Source organism: Drosophila kikkawai, chromosome 2L (assembly GCF_030179895.1).
Source record: "Drosophila kikkawai strain 14028-0561.14 chromosome 2L, DkikHiC1v2, whole genome shotgun sequence".
Lineage (NCBI taxonomy): Eukaryota > Metazoa > Arthropoda > Insecta > Diptera > Drosophilidae > Drosophila > Drosophila kikkawai.
Window position 1 is genome coordinate 14,471,545 of NC_091728.1, and position 19,588 is coordinate 14,491,132.

The 19,588-nt window shown below is 46.1% G+C and overlaps 5 protein-coding genes across 6 annotated transcripts; 1 reads left to right on the forward strand and 4 right to left on the reverse strand.

The window, feature by feature from the left end:
• Positions 1–201: 201 nt before the first annotated feature.
• LOC108086226 (uncharacterized) lies at positions 202–3,588 on the reverse strand. The gene is made up of 3 exons (XM_017183094.3): positions 3,451–3,588; positions 1,670–1,773; positions 202–399 (listed from the first exon to the last, which is right to left on the reverse strand). The coding sequence occupies exons 1-3, from the start codon at positions 3,530–3,532 to the stop codon at positions 202–204; spliced, it is 384 nt and encodes a 127-aa protein (XP_017038583.1). The 5' UTR covers positions 3,533–3,588.
• Positions 3,589–5,068: 1,480 nt separating this feature from the next.
• On the forward strand, positions 5,069–7,662 carry LOC108086219 (reticulocalbin-2). The gene is made up of 4 exons (XM_017183085.3): positions 5,069–5,273; positions 5,328–5,789; positions 6,444–6,591; positions 6,735–7,662. The coding sequence occupies exons 2-4, from the start codon at positions 5,570–5,572 to the stop codon at positions 7,390–7,392; spliced, it is 1,026 nt and encodes a 341-aa protein (XP_017038574.1). The 5' UTR covers positions 5,069–5,273; positions 5,328–5,569; the 3' UTR covers positions 7,393–7,662.
• A 371-nt stretch (positions 7,663–8,033) lies between these two features.
• On the reverse strand, positions 8,034–9,521 carry SP555 (SPRY domain-containing SOCS box protein SP555). Its single transcript, XM_017183087.3, has 3 exons — positions 8,773–9,521; positions 8,350–8,568; positions 8,034–8,241 (listed from the first exon to the last, which is right to left on the reverse strand). The coding sequence occupies exons 1-3, from the start codon at positions 9,442–9,444 to the stop codon at positions 8,200–8,202; spliced, it is 933 nt and encodes a 310-aa protein (XP_017038576.1). The 5' UTR covers positions 9,445–9,521; the 3' UTR covers positions 8,034–8,199.
• A 108-nt stretch (positions 9,522–9,629) lies between these two features.
• Positions 9,630–10,863, reverse strand: LOC108086223 (uncharacterized). The gene has a single exon (XM_017183088.3). The coding sequence runs from the start codon at positions 10,490–10,492 to the stop codon at positions 9,857–9,859; it is 636 nt and encodes a 211-aa protein (XP_017038577.1). The 5' UTR covers positions 10,493–10,863; the 3' UTR covers positions 9,630–9,856.
• Positions 10,864–11,812: 949 nt separating this feature from the next.
• Col4a1 (Collagen type IV alpha 1) lies at positions 11,813–19,560 on the reverse strand. 2 transcript variants are annotated; one of them, XM_041775648.2, is made up of 9 exons: positions 19,541–19,560; positions 18,872–18,976; positions 17,866–17,914; positions 16,824–17,771; positions 16,261–16,757; positions 14,754–16,204; positions 13,701–14,675; positions 12,490–13,634; positions 11,813–12,426 (listed from the first exon to the last, which is right to left on the reverse strand). In XM_041775648.2, the coding sequence occupies exons 2-9, from the start codon at positions 18,889–18,891 to the stop codon at positions 12,166–12,168; spliced, it is 5,346 nt and encodes a 1,781-aa protein (XP_041631582.1). In that variant the 5' UTR covers positions 18,892–18,976; positions 19,541–19,560; the 3' UTR covers positions 11,813–12,165. The 2 variants fall into 2 exon arrangements, with proteins under 2 accessions (XP_041631582.1, XP_017038605.2); XM_017183116.3 differs by lacking the exon at positions 19,541–19,560 and adding an exon at positions 19,412–19,536.
• Positions 19,561–19,588: the final 28 nt, after the last annotated feature.

Consider the following 19,588-nt stretch of genomic DNA (forward strand, 5'->3'; position numbering starts at 1 on the left):
TGTCTTCTGGGACTCACTTGGTAGCCCCTCCTACGTTCAGAGTATATATATATATGTTTTGGAACAGTATTCCCTAGGTTGCTATAGTTTTTCATACACTCACACGCACACACAGTCACTAGCACATACACAAAATTATACAATTAGGAGTAGAGTTCGTTGGTTGTTTGCTTCTTTTTTTCTGGCTTTTAAAGTTGGCTCTTATTCTGGCAAATCCACCTTGTGATAGTTGCCTAAGCTGGCTGCCTCGCGGCCAATATTGGACAGATTCTCGCGTACCACAGACTCGGTCTCCAAGGGTTCTGGCTCATCGAACTCCTTGCGCATCGTCCACATGTACTCGTTGTAGTCCTGCTTCACTGCCGTCGATGAGCTGGCCACCACGCGAAAACCCAAAATCTGCAAAGAGAAAAACAAGAGAAAAATTCATGAGTCATTTTTAGGGTAAATGTCAGCAATTGCTGGAACAGCTAAGCCATTAGTTGATTAGCTTTGGGTGGGGTTTAATTTAAGGGGTTATCCGGGTTTAGAACCACAAAAAAAGGCCTATTTTCCAGAATTTTTTTAAAAGATCCTATGACAATTTTGCAAATTTCATTTATTCTACATTAATACATAAGGTTAGAACTAAATTCTGTAAAATTTTGAACAAGAAATATTCACAAGTGAGCCGTTGAGGGAGGGTTGAACTTAACCCTAAAAAAATTATGTCCTTGCGGTAGGCAGGATTTCTCCGTCAATTTTTATTTGAAATCAAAAAACCAAAATTTTTCTGTTAGCTTATGCGTCTGGCTTGTCTCTGAACGAAGGATTTTTTTAAAAATTAAAAATTGAATTTTTGGGAGCGTTTTTCATGAAAAATTACACTTTTTACGTCAATTTTGGCCATATTTGGGGTTATAAAATCGGTTCTAATTGAAGATATAAAAAATTCTTCGTTCAGAGACAAGAAAAACATGTCTAGAAGAAGTGTGGAAAATCTGAAGTCGATCGGTCCAGTAGTTTTCGAGAAATCTTGACTACCGACTTCAAGAAAGTTATTTCGAGAAAAACGCGTTTAAAGTTTTAATTGCCAGTTGTGACTCATACGACGCGCTGGGCTTTAAATTTCTCGCATTCCTACAGTTTTGCTTCGATCGACTTGAAATTTTCGGACAACATTCCTGACACTTTGTACTATTATATAAAAAAGTTTGAAATAAATGCATTTTTTGAAATTTCAAAACCCGGATAACCCCTTAAAGAACAACAAGGACATTTAAAACAGTGTTTAAATAGAGACTAGTAGCAAAAACTTAGTTGTAGTCATAATAGATAGGCATATATCTCATTTAAGGTAAGAGTTTTCCATTCGTTTTTGCTTTTGGTAGAGTGTTCTTAGTTAAGCATTTTTTAAGAACAATTTAAATTAGATATTTACAAAATTTAGAGACAGGTACAAATTTTATTTCCTAATTTTAAAGATAAAGAAAACATAGATAGTCTTAATTCCGGAGTATTTAAACAGTAACAAAAGAAATAACCCCAAAAAAATACCCAATCGATCATAAATAAAGATTTTCTATCCTACAAAAGATAACACAAAATAAAAGCTACTGAAAATACCTGCTCAGGAATGTCTAGCCAGATTAGATAACATATAATTCTTTGAAATATAAAAGTTACTCACTTCCAGCGCCGAAAGAATGCGACAGGGATGCACTAGGTAGACGATGGTGGACTCGTCACTGTAGCCGCCGCAAGAGAACTTGTTCAACTGCTCGATGTCGTCAGCTGAAAGTACATTACGGGGTGGAGACAGGCATTGGTTATCAGGCTGGGTATTACTTCTCTTTCTGGGAAATGGCTTTCCTTTTCGTTTATGGTCTCCGGTGGGTAAATGTTTAAACTGAGCGTAAACAAAAGATAACATGGCTTGGATGACGTCAGGGCAGTCAGCCCCAATGCCATTGTCTTGTCAATGTGAGTGTGCTAATTAAGCAAAAAGCCAAAAACATATTGACTGCTTGCTGTGTTTCATAATAAAAAACCAAACAGAAAAAAATTGGATTTTCTTTCTCTCACAAGCAAAGTGCAATGACTTCTCTGTGCTCAGAACATGTAAAAAGTACCATAAATAGGAGATGCATCCAAATCGAGTAAATATATATAGTATATGGTACAAATATGTGCGGTGTACGTACTTCAGACCCGGTCTGTGATGTGAAACTGAACTGCACGCAGCGAAAAACAAAACGAAACTGACGACGACGGCCTCGTCTGTGGGAGTTGAGCTTCGCCACAGTGGCGGTCGGAAAAAGTGTGGGGCAAATGGCATGCAATTAAGGGTCAGCTGTTGAAATATAGACTCAGATAAAGTGCTAAAAATATTGCGAGGTGTAAGCTTTATATGTGAAATGAAGCCACTGCTCTGGAGCAATTATTAGGTAAATTGTATATTGATTTATGTAAGTTTTTTTAGAGAGTCGAAAATGAATATTTATACATATATTTCTACAGGGTTGCAAGGGGTTAAAATGATTTTATTTAATTAAGGATATTTTATTTTTGGTATTTATAAATTTTTAAAGATGGATAAACCAGTTTGAACAATAAAAGTAAAAGTAAATTCAATATAGTCATGTTTTTAAGGTTTTTAAGTGAACAAAAAATAAAGGGTTTTATTTTTCGAAATCCTTAATCCAATTAATATATTTATTTCAGGCTATATTATACGTTCTTTTGTATATATATTTATGGATTTTTAAAGATTTATAAACCAATTTAAACAATAACAGTTTGACGAATTTCTGGAATTATTTGTAAAATCAATATAATCCTGTTTTTAAGATTTTTATAATTATAATTAGCTTTCATTTTCAGTATTTTAATGTTGATTTCTTATTAATATTAAGTGTAGATGTTAATCTTAAAATTCGATTCATATATTTAAACATGCAAGCTATGCATGCCCATTGTGTTCGACCTCTACTGTCTATCCATTCAAAAAATGTTTAACAGTGTTAAATTTATGAGAAGAAGCTCAAGCTTCGTACAGTGAAGGTCAAAAAAAACTAAGCATCAGTAAAAACAACATACAAAAATGACTTAGCTCAAATAAAAAGTAAACAAATCATTTCCCCACACCCTAAAATCCAAGAAAAATTGAGAAAACTTAAAAGAAACGTCTCCTTGCTGGGAATTTCCTCGCCGCCACTGTCTAACCATTCAGCAAGTGTTTGTTTGTAGTGCAAAGTGGAAACGACCGAAAACTAACGCTTAAAAAAAAGCTAGCGTGCTTTGGATATGTATGGTATCTGTGTGTGCTTTGTATCTGCGCGCTCTCCAAATTAATTGTGTCGCAATAGTAAAGATACGACAAAAAAATAAAGGCGGAACGAAAACAAAACGGCAAATCTACGAGGGCCAAGATAACCCTGGGATAGATGAATGGTTGTGGTTGGCATTTACCTTTCAATCCCGAGACGAGCACTCGCCATGGATACTTGTGGCTGTAGGAGGCTAAGTTCCCCCGTATGATAATGTACGGCATTTGGCCTGATTTCTGCTGCTGATCTGACGATTAATTAGCGCGGGCGTGCCAACGAAAACCGTAAGTAAGATAAGTAAGTGAAAAACAAAAGATATATACGCGCAAAACGATACTGGAAAAGCCCGCTCTCGAACTGGCGGAGCTGCTGGTTGGCAGGTTGGCTCACGACTGAAACCGAAACCGAAACCGAATTTGGTTTCGAGGTTTTCCCAGCTGGCGATGGCTTTTGGCTTTGGCTTTGACTGTAGCTCTTTCTGTTGCTTTTGCTGTTGTGCTTATTATTTATAGGCGTCGCGCAGCGTAGTTAGCTCTCTGAAATGGTTAGCAGCTTTTTATTGGATTAGCCTACTACAGTATAAGGTGGCAGATACCCAAATGACAAAGTGACGCATTCGGCCAGGATAATCATCAATGCGATATATGAGAGCCAGGGACGTGGACAAGGGAGGATTTTTTTGGGAATGAAATTTAGAATCAGGTTCAAAATTAATTAATTAATAATTATTTATACCCTTGCAGGAGGAGGGTGTTGTAATTTTAGTCAGAAGCTTGCAGCGCAGTGAAGGCGTCATTTCTGATCCTATTTTTTCACTTTTCACTATTCACTTTTATTCTTGATCAACATTAACAATCAAACTTCTGACTAAAAATGTAATATCATTACAATTAATTAATAATAATATAAAATATATTTAATAAAATAAACAAAATTTGAAAAGAAACTTATGCAGGAAGCAATTAGCTTTGTTAATTCTCAAAATATCTACCCCCCAGAGTCCCATGGGTTTCCATTGATGACACCCAGAGCCCCCAGCGCTCTTTCTCGCTCTACCTCACGGCTAATCGCAACCCCCGCGACCAGTTGCATGCCAAGCTTAAGTCAGGGGCTATAATTACTGGCCGGTCGACTAATGAGCAAGTATTTTTGTGGCCCGGCGCCCAGCGAAATAATAATAAAACCCAACCGAGGCGGTCAACAACTCCTGCACACACACACACACACACACAAAGGGAAGCCTGGAAACACACACACTGGCGCACATCGCACACCCAAAATACACACAGAGCCATTTGAAGTGTCCTTTGCGTGTTTGGGGCACACAAAATGAACGTTGAATTATGATCAAATTTCTAAATAAATAAACGCGCGGGCTCAAACGAGGTTTATGCCACACAGCTGTCGCAAAATGATGTCATTTGAATTTAATCACCTTTTTTGCTTTTTTTCTAGATGTTTTCATTGTTCCGTTCCCACTACTTTTCGGTGCACCTTGGCAGGTGTGATAACTCACCTGAACGTCTGATTTTGATGTTTCCTCTCGGCTCTTTCTCGGCACTCGGTGCACTTGCAGCGTTTATACTAGTTTAGTTTATTTATTGTTAATTTTCATTTGTGAAATTCCAAAAAATTTGCAAGCTGTGCGCGACTGTGTTGGTAAGTTATGCGCTGCCCGTGTCCAGTGCTGGTAAAGCTCGGTTGTGGTATTTTCCTGGAGGTATTTTTTTTAGTATTATTCAAAGGGTGAATCTGGCATTTTTAGAGGCTGGCCGGGCGGTCATACCGAACGCGTAAATAAATGAATTTTTTTGTGTAAAATAAAATATTGACAAAACTTCTAAATTAAATTAAATAAATACTAAACACATCTTCCACTGAGCGGAATCTCGTTTGGAAGAAGAGGTGGATTTATAGATTCGCAGGAGCAGTCAGCGGAGCCAACAGCTGTCGGAGTCTGCTGCGGTGAGTATTCAAATTTCGAAAAAGAGTCTTTCGAATGACATTTGCATATTTCAGCCGCCGCCTGGCGAAAGGTGAACCGAGTTCATTGGGTTTTTCGGCTATTACGTGTACGACCCCGTAGCCCGCTCCCCGCCAGCCTTTCCTCTGCCACTCGGGAGTGCTTGTGTGTGTATGTGAGATCTTGAGAAGCTGCGCCGCTGCCAACAATATAAAAACTAGAAAACAGAAAGAAACCGGAGGGAACAGTGGACGGAATACGCCGCTCGGCATAATCAATTAAAAACAGAAAACAACAAATGTCTAGAAATCTGCCGCTCATCTCTCTGGCACTGTGTGCCGTCGCCTTCCTGGCCGCCGTGGGACCCATGCCCGCCTTTGGAGCCGTGGCCACTCACAAGCATGAGAAGCATCTGAGCAAGGAGCGGGTAAAGGACGGCATCTATGCCCCCCGGGATGCCCATCATCATGGCGACGATGGCGAGCACAATGTGGAGTTTGACCACGAGGCCATTATTGGTGAGTCAGAGCGCAAAAAAATAAAGATAAAATCAAAGATATCTATCTTATAAATTATATATAAAATATTCATTTAATATATTTACATATACTAAAAGGAAATCTTTATACGATTCTTAATTTTGTTTTTAAATTTAAATTTGAGTAAATGGACTTTTGTAAATACGCGTTTTTAGCACTAGGATATGGATTAATATTCTATTTTATTACTTTAACTTGACCTTCAGAAAATAAGAACAAAGAAAAACGAAATTTTAGCATAAATAATATGTTATATTTATCGATTTTTGGCGGTGTATGTTGAGGCAATTCATTTGTTTACCTTTCTGCGGTTTATTTTTGTGGGTCTGCACATGGATAAAGCAGTAAAACATTAAAAATAAACATAAAAGAATTTAAAAGGATTAGAAAACTGGCCAAATTTATTTCCAGAAAATACATAAACAATTTACCGAATATATTCTTTTAAATTCCCCTTATTTCATTCTATATAATACATTCCATACCTTTTTTTTTCGCTCAGTGCTCGCATTAAAAACCATAAAATTCGCATTTTGAAAGCAACACGTCAGTGTTTGGCATTGCTTCTGCTTTATGTTCCATTTCCATCTTCACGCTTATGTTCAAGTATTTCAATATAATTATGACCAACAGGCAATACCAAGGAGGCACAGGAATTCGACACTCTCTCGCCCGAGGAATCGAAGAGGCGTCTGCTGATTTTGATCAAGATGATGGATCTGAACAAGGACGAGTTTATTGACCGGCATGAGCTGAAAGCTTGGATATTAAGGTCCTTTAAGTGAGTGTTGTCTGTTGATTAATATCGATGTTGGCCGAGCTATTTAACCCAAGCTTTTTCGAAGTTAATGCTTCTGCTGGCAAAACTTACAAACTAAAACGAAACCAAGTAAAACCTGCTAAACTTCACCAAAACGTTTACAGAAAACTCTCCGAAGAGGAAGCCGCCGATAGGTTTGAGGAAATAGATCAGGATCAGGATGAGAAGATAACGTGGAAGGAGTACCTGCAGGACACCTATGCCATGGAGGATGAGGATTTCAAGAAAGAGACTATCGACTTTGACAGCTACGAGGACGAGCAGAAGATGATCCAGCAGGACAAGGAGATGTTCAATGCCGCCGATGCGAATAAGGATGGCAGTTTGACGCTCGATGAATACGTCTTCTTCCAAAATCCCGAAGAGCATCCGGTTATGCTGCCCATTCTGCTGGAGCACACGATGCAGGACAAGGATTTAGATCACGATGGCAAGATAAGCTTCCAGGAGTTTGCCGGCGAATCTGCTTCGCAGCACGGCAAGGAATGGCTTATCACGGAGAAGGAGCGCTTCGACAAGGATCACGATACCAACGGCGATGGCGTCCTCACTGGCGACGAGGTCTTGTCGTGGATTGTGCCCAGTAATACGGCCATTGCCACCGATGAGGTGGATCATCTGTTTGTCTCCACAGACGAGGATCACGATGATCGGCTTTCCTACCTCGAAATACTTAACAACTACGATACCTTTGTGGGCAGCGAGGCCACCGACTACGGGGACCACTTGCAAAACATTAACCATCTGTCCGATGAGCTGTAAAGCGATTGCCATCCTGCTGCTATAGTGAACCTGTGCTTAGTATTTCATTTATTTTACAAAAGTAGTAAGTAAATTTATGTTTTATTTATGTTTAATTCAAAGTGACAAGTTTGCAAAAATCCATATCGCTAAATTGTTTTGAGCGTTATTCGCGCATTCATCTCCATGTTCTGTCATATACCAATTACATTATGTGTAGTAATTTATATATAGACACCAAAAATAATCTACAAAATCATAATAATGTAATAAATCATTTTTACTAAAGTGTTTCTTGGGTTTAATTATATTGTACATATACATATATGCCTTTTGTTTATACAATTTATGACTAGAAACGTTGCCGCGTCTTAGGATAGATTTAAGCTTAGATTGCCGACTGCTGGGATTATACAAAAAGTTAGTTTAGCAGCTCGAGTTACCTTTTTGACTAGATTTCACACTCGTCTGTATGGAAAAAATACATTTGCTTAGGCTCTAGACTTATTTGGCGGCTTTATATACCCCAAAGTACGAACTCCCCTGCACATCCCACTTATATCACAAATATTGCACCGAATTGGCCTATTTTTCCCCACATTTTAGCTAGAAATTTTCAACAAATAAAAAGAAAGAGGCTAGAAACAAAACTGAAAGTTGGATTATCATCATCACCTGCTTAACAATACTACCATCTAATATATATATTCTTTACAAAGCACATTTTACAATTACTACGAAAAATTTACATGTCCCAGAGGCATTGCATCATCGTCTTTTTGATGGCAGCTCTCCGTTCGATGGCACAAAAACAGATTCACGGGCTGCTTACAAATCATAATTGAGTATGCACATCTCCAGTGGATTCACCTGTTGGAGAGGACACACACTCGTAAAGACTAAAGAGATTTAACTACGATGGGATGCGAATGCGCCGCCGAGGTTTTACAAATCACACAAAATATCGTAGTTGTCTACCTGGCGCAACGGCTTCATCTCGTCGATCACCTCGCCAAGATAATCGCTGATGGGCGTCGGCAGCTTCAGCTTCTCCAGCTGTGCCGAGTTGCGCACTCGCTTCATGATCACCGCCCGACAGCGATCCTGAAGGTTTACAAACTCCCGCATCGTACACTTCAGTGTCATTTCCGTCTTGGCGGCCGTGGAGCACACAATGGGGTACAGGGGTTCGTCAATCTGAAGAGGGATAAATATTATGAATTAAATTTTAAGAAAATATATAAATATAATATATATATAAAATATATATTTATAAAACAAGGTTTTGGGTTAATAAGACCCCTTTTTCTTTGACTTTTGCTGACCATTAAGTTTTTAGAAATTACCAAGCTTAAATTAATTCCTATATCTATCAATGTAATCCCTCTTGTTACAACTCACCTGATCCAATCCCCTGAAAGCCACGCCCAGGCACTTGCCGTCCTTGTAGTAAGTCAATGTGCCCTCAATGCCGTCGAAGAGTATGCCGATCTGGGTGGGATGATTCTCGCGGAAGCGCTTCGTGTACAGCAGTGCTACGCCCTTGTGCCACAGCACGCCCTTGTGGGACAGCCCCCAGCCATGCTCGTTCTCGCCCAGCAGATTTCGAAAGGCATTGGCATGAAGGCGGGCGGACTTGGTGCCGATGCCGAACATGATCGAGGTGCCGAAGACGCGCTGCGATACGTGCAGTTCCCAGTAGTAGCGTCCGTTGTTTAACGATCGCTTGCCCTGGACACCGGCAGTGCCCTTGCTCCAGTTGGGATGAAAGTGCACGGTGCGGGCATTGGGTCCACTGAGCACCACCTCCTTGGATCGGTGACGCTTGCTCCAGGTCCAGTTGTCTTCAACGCCCTCGGAGAGCGGACAGAAACGAGCCGGTAGATTGGAGACCGAAGTTGATGATGTGGTTCCTTGCGTAGAGGATTGCAGTGTCTGTCCGTCTCCTCCTCCTCCTCCGCCACCGCCTCGCCTCAAGCCGTGTCGCCGTCGCCCTTGACTGAGAGACACCATCTGATGGACTGAGGGCTGCACCTGCGGCGGCTGTTGTAAATCCACCTCCACATCTGACATGCTGTGTGTTTTGGTGTGAAACTGAAAAATTTTTTACTACTCGAACCCAAAGAACTTGGATAAATGAAAAGCGAGCCCTTCAAAACTGGATAACAAAGGGTCCCGGCCTACTATTAAGGGGGTGGTTGTCTTTCTCTGCAGGAAGCTTCTGCTCGGAGGGCTCTCCAGTTGCTTGGAGAGCGCACAGGCAAGGTCCTCCAATGCCTAGTGGTGGTTACTTTTTAACGGGCTGCTCCTTTGACTATTCTAGTGGTTAAGTTAGCCAGAGAAAAGCATAGAAATGAGGTTATCTTTTAACAGCTTCTTCACTGAAGGCTTTTCTTGGACAGCTCCTTATCCTTCTCTGAAGATCCTAATTGTGTTTTTCTTTATCCTGAGAGTTCTCAATTTACTTTCTGTGCTGGTGAGTGGTCTACATGTCCGTGTTTAGAAGCAGCGAATCATTAGATTCTGCTTCCTGTTGCAGCTCCAGTAGTTCTTCCTCAGGCAAAACCTCTCCTAAAGCCGGTTCCTCCTGGTACTCTGGCAGTTCCTCTTGCTCCTGAGTGCCACAACTGCCCAGCGAAGCGTAGCCACTGCTTAGGGAACTACTGCTCCAGCTAGCATCGAATCTCAAAGGGCGATAGCTCCTCACCGGCTGCTGCTGCTGCCCGATACTCCTCTTTAGCTCTCGCTTAATCCTTCGCAGTTGCCGGAAATCCTGCTCTCCGCTGGAGGAGAAGCGCTGCTTATGCAACTGCAGCTCCTGGAGATGAAAGTGATGGCGACAATAGCCTTGAGGACTGTGGGCACAGAAGCGACAGGCCTCCGAGTTAAGGCCCCCCACGAGAGGCAAGATGGGTTCGAGGATGCGTCGCTTCTGGCTGCGTTTCTGTTGCTCCAACTGCTGCTCGGCCAGGCGCTGGACGGCCTTACGATCGCCCACCGTTTCGGCCACCTCTTGGAGCAGGCGCACGTTCTTTGGGAAGCATCGGTCGTGGACGTAGAGCACCAGGCGTTGGCAGTAGAGGCACAGCGATTGGAACAGAAGTAGCAGCACGATAATCATAAATAGGGGTTGTCTTTGGTTATGGGGGCGGGAGGATGGATTTTGGGGGTTGGCTGCTGCTGCAAGTGGATCGTCACTTCCGGTCTAGAAGTCTGAAAGTCTGCGGTTGCCTGAATTTCGTGTGGCCTCTGCAACTCCTTTGGTTCTCTTACATTGAGGTTACTTCTTCGTCTTTTTAGGCAAGCACACACACAATTTTCACAATTTCTTTTGGGGTACACACACTTTTTTTCCTTTTTGCAGCTCCTCCACCTCCTAGTGAGCTCCCAAAAAGCTGCTCCGCTAGCTGCTTATCTGCCTGAAGTTTCAACTCCCACGACGACTCCGCTTCCGTCCAAGGCTCGCTGGCTTCTGGGCTCTTCCAACTCGAAGCCACAAAAGCCTACCCTTATTTTTCTTTTCCCGCTGCGAACTGCTTCCAACCACCAATTGGACTATGTGTGTCCATGTGTGTGTCTGCATATCATTATCATATGGTCGTCGTCTCGCCTGCCAACCCCCTTTCGCTGTCCACGACCCCAATCGGTATCGCGCCACCCCCTCGCAACCCAATCCCACTTTGGGCTTCGGAGAGGAAGCGAGGCATGCGCACAAGTGCACTTCGTGGTGAGTTGGGTCTCTCATCTTCTTGGCTTGGCATTAAGGGCTCTCCAGCAGATGATTTCCACCACAATCGACTGGGATTTACTTGTTTTTTGAACCCTTGATTTTTTGTTTAAAGAAGATTTAACCCACTTTGTGCGTGGGGTTCCTTTTTTTATCTTTGATAACCTTGCAGGGTATTATAATTTTAAGCAAAAGATTATTACGCAGTAAAGAAGTAACTAATATTATCTCATGAATATTGTACCCTTTTATCGATAGAAATCCAGATATCATTTAACATTAAGGAATTATATTGAACAATTTTAGAAACTATCTCTCTACATTTCTATCTATCATCTATTTATTTATATATCTATCAATCAATTGACCTATTGATCTATCTATCTTTCTATTTATCATCCCAATCTCCTTCTACTCCGATCCATATTAAATATTTCCTATATATATTTTTTCTTTGCCCCATTATCATTAATATTACTACCTTGAATTTATAAGAATAATAATAAAGAAAAAACTCTTTATTTTACCATTTTTTGTTTGTTTCATAAACGTTAACAAATAAGCGACAAAGTTGTTGTTTTTTGTTGATGTTGTTGGTGTTTAGTGGCAGCTGATCAATGGAGGATCCTCTCGGTGTTTCGATATTATTATTATCAACTTCATAATTCGCATTTAATCGTGTGATTAAGAAATGGAACACGCTGTGCGTGTGTATTATTTGTGGACATACGACCGTGGCTAGTTTATTTATTTTTGTTTGATTTACTTAACTTACGTAACGTAACTTAGAAGCAGTTTACATTGTTTAGAACATTAATTGGCAGATACAAAAATGGCATTGTGTCGCGGCAGCATCCAGGTTCGTTTTTGTTTTGTTTTTGTTTTTTAGCACTTTGACCTTGGCGCCCTGTGTTTCTTTCTTATTTTTGGTTAGTTTAAGGAATTTGTAGCAGTGTTGGTTGGTCTGTGTGTGTGTGTGTTGTTGTGTTCGTTGGTAAATTTAAGGCATTACATTTAGATATTAAACTTATGCTGGGGCGTCTCAGTGGTGTGTCATCCTGGTGGTCCTACGAGGAGTTCTTCATGCACACCTGGCACCTGGAGACGCGCGACAGCAGGTTGCCGGCCTTGATCGTTTGCTGCTCGGGCTTCTGGAAGCTATCGCCGGACTCCAGGGTGACCATCCAGAAGCTGGTCATTGTCTCATAGAAGTGGCACGTGCCCTTGGCGCCATTGCACTCGATGAAGGGCGTGGCGCGGAAGTCCTCCAGGCAGGAGCCGGGAGATTGCAGCGCCTGTCCGCCGCCTCCGTTGGCCACAGCCGTGTGCTAAAAGAGAGAAATGAAGCATTCATTAGATGGATATTAATTTAAGGCGAAAGATGCACTCACCATGAGGAAACTGTAGCCGATCCAGAGACCCTCCCAGCCGTTGGGACAGTTGGGAATTTCCAGCGACTGACTGTGCATGGCAATCACATTGGCCGGCGCCTCGCAGACCACGCAGCGCGAGATGTATTTGCTGATCTCGTACTTCTCCACTGGCATCATCGGAATAGGCGCGGAGGTGGACAGCCAGAAGGTCCTGTCGTTGCGCGACGCATAGTTGCAGATGTTGTTCTGGCCGCAGGAGAGCACGGGCAGGGTGGAGAAGCGCGGCACACAGGAGCCGGGTGAGCCCAGATCCTGGTTGTGGGCATAGTCATTGCCATCCACATACAACAGGGAGTAGCCCGTCCACAGTTCCGTTTGTCCGGGGAAGCAGGTGGGCACCACGTCGTTTTGACTGTGCCGCGTCACCAGGATGCCGGTGAGGTAGTCAAGGGCCGCGGAGCATGGTGCTCCGGGCTCGCCCTTAGCGCCGGTGGCACCAATGGCACCCTCGAGACCAATCAGACCCTGCTCTCCGCGATCGCCCTTGGGTCCAACACGTCCAACCAGACCGCTCTCGCCGATCAGACCACGTTCGCCCTTCTCGCCGCGCTCACCCTGAATGCCGATCAATCCCCGCGCTCCGGGGGGTCCAACCTCTCCCTTCTGTCCATCGCGTCCTGGCTGGCCAGGCTCGCCCTTCGGTCCTGGCGGCGGTCGGACTCCAGGCTCTCCCTTTTGTCCTGGCAGACCCGGAGTACCATCGCGTCCGTCGCGTCCCTTTGGTCCAGTAAAGCCACGATCACCGGGCGCACCAGCTGGTCCTTCGGTTCCATCTAATCCGGGGTAACCAGTATCGCCCTTGGCTCCTGGCAGACCGGCCAGACCTGGCGGTCCCTGATGTCCCTGATCGCCCTTGTCTCCCTTATTTCCTTGGAAGCCGGGCAGACCACGCTCGCCCTTGATGCCCTGGAATCCGGTGTCTCCCTTTTGTCCTTGGGCGCCGGGGAATCCATCCTCACCAGGTTTTCCAGGGCTGCCGCTCAGACCGCGTTCACCCTTGGCTCCGGCGGGGCCAATAGCTCCAGGCAGACCCACCAGACCAGGCTCTCCGGGCAGACCGGGCAGACCGCGATCACCCTTGATTCCAGGAGGTCCAGTCAAACCTGAAAGTTCCAGAGATGAGAGTGGTTTTTGAGGATGAAAGGATGAGGAGGCACTTTTAAACTTACCTTCACGTCCGTGCTTGCCAGAGCGACCGGGCAGACCCTTCTCGCCCTTGACTGTGAGTCCCGGGAAGCCGGTCTCGCCCTGTTGTCCCATGTCGCCCTTCTGGCCAGGTGATCCGTTCAATCCGTCCAGGCCACGAGGTCCCTCCAGACCGCGATCACCCTTGGCTCCGACATAACCCATTAGACCTTGTTCGCCTCGCTCACCCTGTTCGCCCTTCTCGCCGGTGAAGCCACGCTCTCCCTGGGATCCCTTGTCGCCACGAAGGAGAGCCACGTCGATGACGGCAGGAAGACCGGGCTGGCCACGTGGACCGCGCTCACCCTTGATGCCCTGAGCGCCGATGTAGCCCTGAGGTCCGACGGGTCCAATCTCGCCCTTAAGTCCATCCAGACCCGGAAGTCCTGCATTGCCCTTGAGTCCTTGAACGCCGGGATAGCCAACGGGTCCAGGTGCACCTTGTAGACCGGGCTGGCCATCGATGCCGGGAGCGCCGGGAATGCCAGGCGGACCCATAGATCCCTTCTCACCGGGCTTGCCCCACATGCCGACAGCACCCTGGTCACCCTTCTCGCCATTGAGTCCGTCACGTCCATCGAGGCCACTGCGTCCGGTTTCGCCCTTCTCGCCCTGCGGTCCGGGACGTCCGTGGACAGCCAAACCGGGCAGACCCTTCTCACCAGGCAAGCCAGGCTGGCCAGTCAGGCCCTGGTCTCCACGAAGTCCAGAGATACCCGGCTCACCCTTTTGTCCCTTCTCAGAGGCATCACCAGGCATACCCGGGGCTCCGTCCATACCGGGCAGACCTTGGTTACCCTTCTCGCCATTCAAACCGTCCAAGCCAGGCTCTCCGGGGGCACCGACCGGGCCTTGGTCTCCCTTCACGCCCATCAGGCCCGGGGGACCGGGAGCACCGCGTCCACCAACGGGTCCATCGTTGCCAGTCAAGCCACGCGCTCCCTTATCGCCCTTGGCACCTATGAGGAGAGGAGATGGAGAAGTTGAGTGGAATAATTAGGATCCATTTAATAATAATGACCGCTCAAAGCACTTACCAGAGATTCCATGAACTCCGGCAGGACCACGCTTGCCAGGAGCACCAGCAATGCCGTTGAAGCCCTTGGGTCCATCATTACCGGGAGCACCACGGTCGCCCTTGTTGCCGGGCATACCGACCAGACCGGGATTACCGGGTTCACCCTTGGCGCCGTCGCGTCCACGCACTCCGTCGATACCGGGAATTCCAGGCGGTCCGGGAACACCAATCGGTCCAATCGGGCCCAAGTCACCCTTTTCACCAACAGCGCCTGGGCGTCCGGCCACACCTGGTAAGCCGGCGTCACCCTTGTCTCCGGGATATCCAACGCTGCCATCAATACCGGGCAGACCCTGCGATCCGGGTGGACCACGAACGCCCTTCTCGCCCTGCAGACCATCGAGACCCTGTGGACCAGGTGGACCAGCCACCGAAATGCCCTGCTCTCCCTTCTGGCCGCGATCTCCATTGCGTCCGGGAACGCCGCGAAGACCATCTCGGCCTGGATTGCCGGCGGCGCCGATAGGTCCCTGGTTGCCCTTCTCGCCGCGAATTCCAGTCAGGCCACGAGGTCCTACGGGACCCAATGGGCCACGTGGACCGGGATTACCCTTTTCACCCGGATATCCTTGTGCGCCTGTTTCGCCTTGCAGTCCAGGTTGTCCCTTCATTCCAGTCTCTCCGCGATCGCCTTTGTCGCCCTTGAACGGCACAGTCAGATTGGAGGCGTCGCAGGTTCCGGGCTCTCCCTTGATACCGGTGTTGCCAGAGGTACCCTTGTCGCCCTTTAATCCGTTAAATCCTGGATTACCGGGCTCACCCTTGATGCTAAGGCCGGGGGCACCGTTGTAACCATCACGTCCTGGGGCTCCGGGATTTCCATCCGTTCCAGGAAAGCCGGGCAGACCCTTGTCACCCTTGAGACCGATCTCGCCTTTGATGCCAGGGAATCCGGGCACACCGGCCGCTCCAGGAAATCCGGCAACGCCTTTGTCGCCTTTCTGGCCGGGATAACCTCGTTCACCCTTAATCGGCTCTACCTTTGACAAATCCTCAATTGCATCTTTACCGGGAGCACCCTCCGCTCCGGGAGCTCCGGGCAGACCATCAATACCTCGGTCACCGGGAAGGCCAGTTTTGCCGTTGATACCGTCGTGTCCTCGATCTCCGGGATATCCGCGCTCTCCGGGCGGACCACGAGCACCGGGGTTGCCGGGAATGCCGTCCAGACCGCGGTTACCCTTGTCGCCCTTCTGACCGGACGGGCAGGACGAGCACTTGCCTCCGACGTCACCCTTGAGACCCATGTCTCCCTTTTGGCCGGGAGTGCCGGGACGTCCAGCATCACCCTTCTGTCCAGGAGCTCCAGCTACGCCGGGAGTTCCGGGGCGACCCAGTTTCGAGTCACCAGGAACACCGGCATTGCCCTTAAATCCGCGCTCTCCCTTGCTACCCTTCTGTCCAGGGAATCTGAAGAGGTACTCTTAGCTACATTCAGTTTCAAGATTGGGTTGTTGGAAACTTACCCGGGTTGACCGTCGTCTCCCTTGGCTCCCTGACTGCCATAGCCGGGCAGACCAGAGTCACCCTTCTGCCCCTCGGGTCCTGGAGGTCCTTGGTGTCCAATGGGTCCCACTGGTCCCGGGGAGCCGTCGCGTCCCGCGATACCCTTGTCGCCCTTCTGTCCCGGTGGTCCTTCGCCGCCAGGGCGACCGGGCATTCCAGTGCCGCCCTTTTGTCCAGGATAGCCCTGCAGACCAGGCTGTCCATCAGATCCGCTCAATCCCTGGGGTCCCGGGGGTCCGGTGTATCCGCGAGGTCCAATGGGTCCGGGAGAGCCGGGAATTCCGCTACCGCCGCCGGGTGGTCCTTGGGTACCGGTCAAGCCAGGTTGACCCTTGGCTCCAGGACGTCCAGCCTCTCCCTTTTGGCCGGGACTGCCGGGCAGACCGTTGAGACCCGTCTCACCGCGATCTCCCTTTTGTCCGGACGGTCCTGGGGGGCCGAAGTTACCTTGACGACCCTAAAAAGCATGAAGGAAACATGATAAATAGTCATTTTAGTTTAGATTTAAGTTCCCTTTACTTACACGATCGCCGGGGCCGCCCGGCAGACCCTTCTCGCCCTTCTGTCCATCGAGTCCCATTTCGCCAGCCTGTCCGGGCGCACCTCTGCTGCCAGCTAAACCGGCAGGACCTGTCTGTCCTTTGTCACCTTTGGGTCCAATTACTGTTTCGGTTCCAGTGCCCTGTTTACCTGGCGCCGGGTCTCCCTTTTCGCCCTTGTCTCCTTTAGCGCCCGGCATCATGGTACCAACGCAGGAAGCTCCCTTCTCACCCTTGGGTCCGTGGTCACCACGTGGTCCCTTCGCACCATACGGTCCGGTGTCACCGCGCTCGCCCTTCTCACCGGGACCGCCCTGGGGTCCAGGGAAGCCCGATTGACCCGTAAAACCGGGCTCACCCTTCTCGCCCTTGGCATAGTCACCGTTCTCCTTGGCCGGCTCACCCTTGTCACCCTTGGCGCCACTGGCACCGATATAACCGCGCGGTCCAGCCATTCCAGAAAGACCCATCAGGCCGGGCAGACCGTCCTCGCCGTTGCATCCATCCTTGCCGGGAGTACCGGGCGTGCCAGGATTGCCAGCAGAACCCTGAACGCCGGCAACGCCGGGCTGGCCGGGAATACCACGTGATCCGCGCTCGCCCTTCTCACCTCGCAGTCCATATGGGCCGGGATCACCCTTCTGGCCCTTGTCGCCGGGCGGTCCATCCAAGCCAGAGTATCCGGTCACGCCCTTGGGTCCGGTGGGTCCCAGCGGACCCGGCAAGCCACGATTGCCCTTCTCCGCAATGCACTTGGGCACACAGCCCGCATAGCCGGCGGTGCAGTTCTTGGGCAGTTGTCCGCCGCGCTGAACGGTGGCAGAGTCCACGATGTCATAGCTGTCGTCAATGGGGAATGGGGGATCGTTTCTATTGTGGTGCCTGACCGAGTCCTGTATCGATCCGGCCGTGCCAGCGGTCTTCCAGAATTGCTGCAAAAGGGAAGGGAAAGGTAGGGGGAGGCGGGAGAGAGAATCTCGATTAGCCGCTGATCGTGAGTTTCTATGGGTTTCTCTAATCTCTTACAGCGTCGGCACCGACTAACGCTCCAGCGATGACAGCGGCGTACAGCAGCCTGCAAATAAATTAAAGCACCGGAGTTCGTCAGGAGATCAGGAGATCATGAAACCTAGAAGCTATAGGCAATAGCTGTATGTGGCTTAATATATATACTAAGCCTCTTATCAGTATCGTGTTTGTGTTGGGTTCACCTCACCACTCTCTTAGAGTGTGCTCTCTTAAGCAAGCAGTGATTGTGGCCTGAGTCTGTGTGTGTGAGCAAGAGAAATGCTGCATTGCCGATTAAGAGAGCAAAGTCATTGAAGAGAGTAAGAGTGAGAGAGGCAACTTGGCGAATTGAATTTTAAACTAATTTTACATAGAATTTATATTGTGTTTTTTTGTGTGGTTAAATTTTATTTAAATTACAATTTTTATTTTTATTTTATATTGTTTATTTTTTATGAATCAAATATTAATAGGTCTATAATAAAATGTTGACTACATTATTGCAAAGAAAATCAATTAAAAAATTCCAAATAAAATTTGATCAATTTTAACTAGACTCATTTTTTATTTATACCATTTCCTGTATTTTTTTTATGTCTTGACAACATGTTTTAATTTTTCCAAGCTCTAAATAGTTTTTATTTTTTTTTTTCTAAAAACATATTTAATTAAAACAATTTGTGTATATCAGATTATTTATTTATATTTTTAATATATTTAAATTAAAAGTGTATAAAGACAAAACTCTTTAAGTTAAAAACGCACAGCTTAAATTATTGTTAATGGAAACATTTTTATTATTTTTTTATTTAAAAAAGATTGGGTTCTACTTCTATTAAACATATAATTTTTTTTGTAAGTTCTATTTTAAAAATAGTTTAAACAAGTCCAATTTATTCCACTATACTTACAAGACTTTCCTTGTGATTTACTTGGGCTTTAGAATTTTCCAAAGTCAAAATATTTTCTTGTATTGTTTTTTCCACTTAATTTAATATATAACTTAATAAATAAATATACTTACCGCTTCCAGAAGGGCAACATGATGCCCCTGATGCACTTAAGCCTGCACAATTATTAGCTCTGTCGTCGTCGAATTTTATATGTTTATATGTTGCCGTCGTTGGGCCTGGAAAGATGAGCCAGAAAATTTTGGGCACTTTAATTTCGCAGCAGTTTGCAGAAAAATGTAATGACAAAGTTACAAAAGTTTATTCGTGTTCCTATGGGAAAATAACAAATGGTGGGAAAACTTTAACGGATTTTTTTTTTTTTTTAAATTTTTAAAATGTTTTGAAATTTTTTATTTATTTATTTATTTATTGATATCAGGTTTTCGATTTCAACATTTCTTTAATTTTTTTTATTTTCACACGTTACAGTTTGAGAGTCACTGGAGCTCACACCACGATTGGCTGCAGAAAAACTGTCTCTAGCCTTTGGTTCTATATAGTTTTGGGTTTAGTTTTTATTAATGCCTTCTCCTGATGGCTTTTCAATGATTTTTCAGTTTTTAATTATTTTTCCAGCTTTCATTGTTAGCTGCTAGAGGTGAATTCCTTACAGGAAATACCGATCTATCTAAGCGGATCGACGGGAGCGTACTGAACACACGAGCACTGCGCACAGCACAACACACAACACTAAGGAGGCCAGATCAGAAGCGATCCCCCAGGCCCAGACTACTACTTACTCGGGGAGACGGAACACGACTAATTATAGTATAAGTTTAAGCGATCCA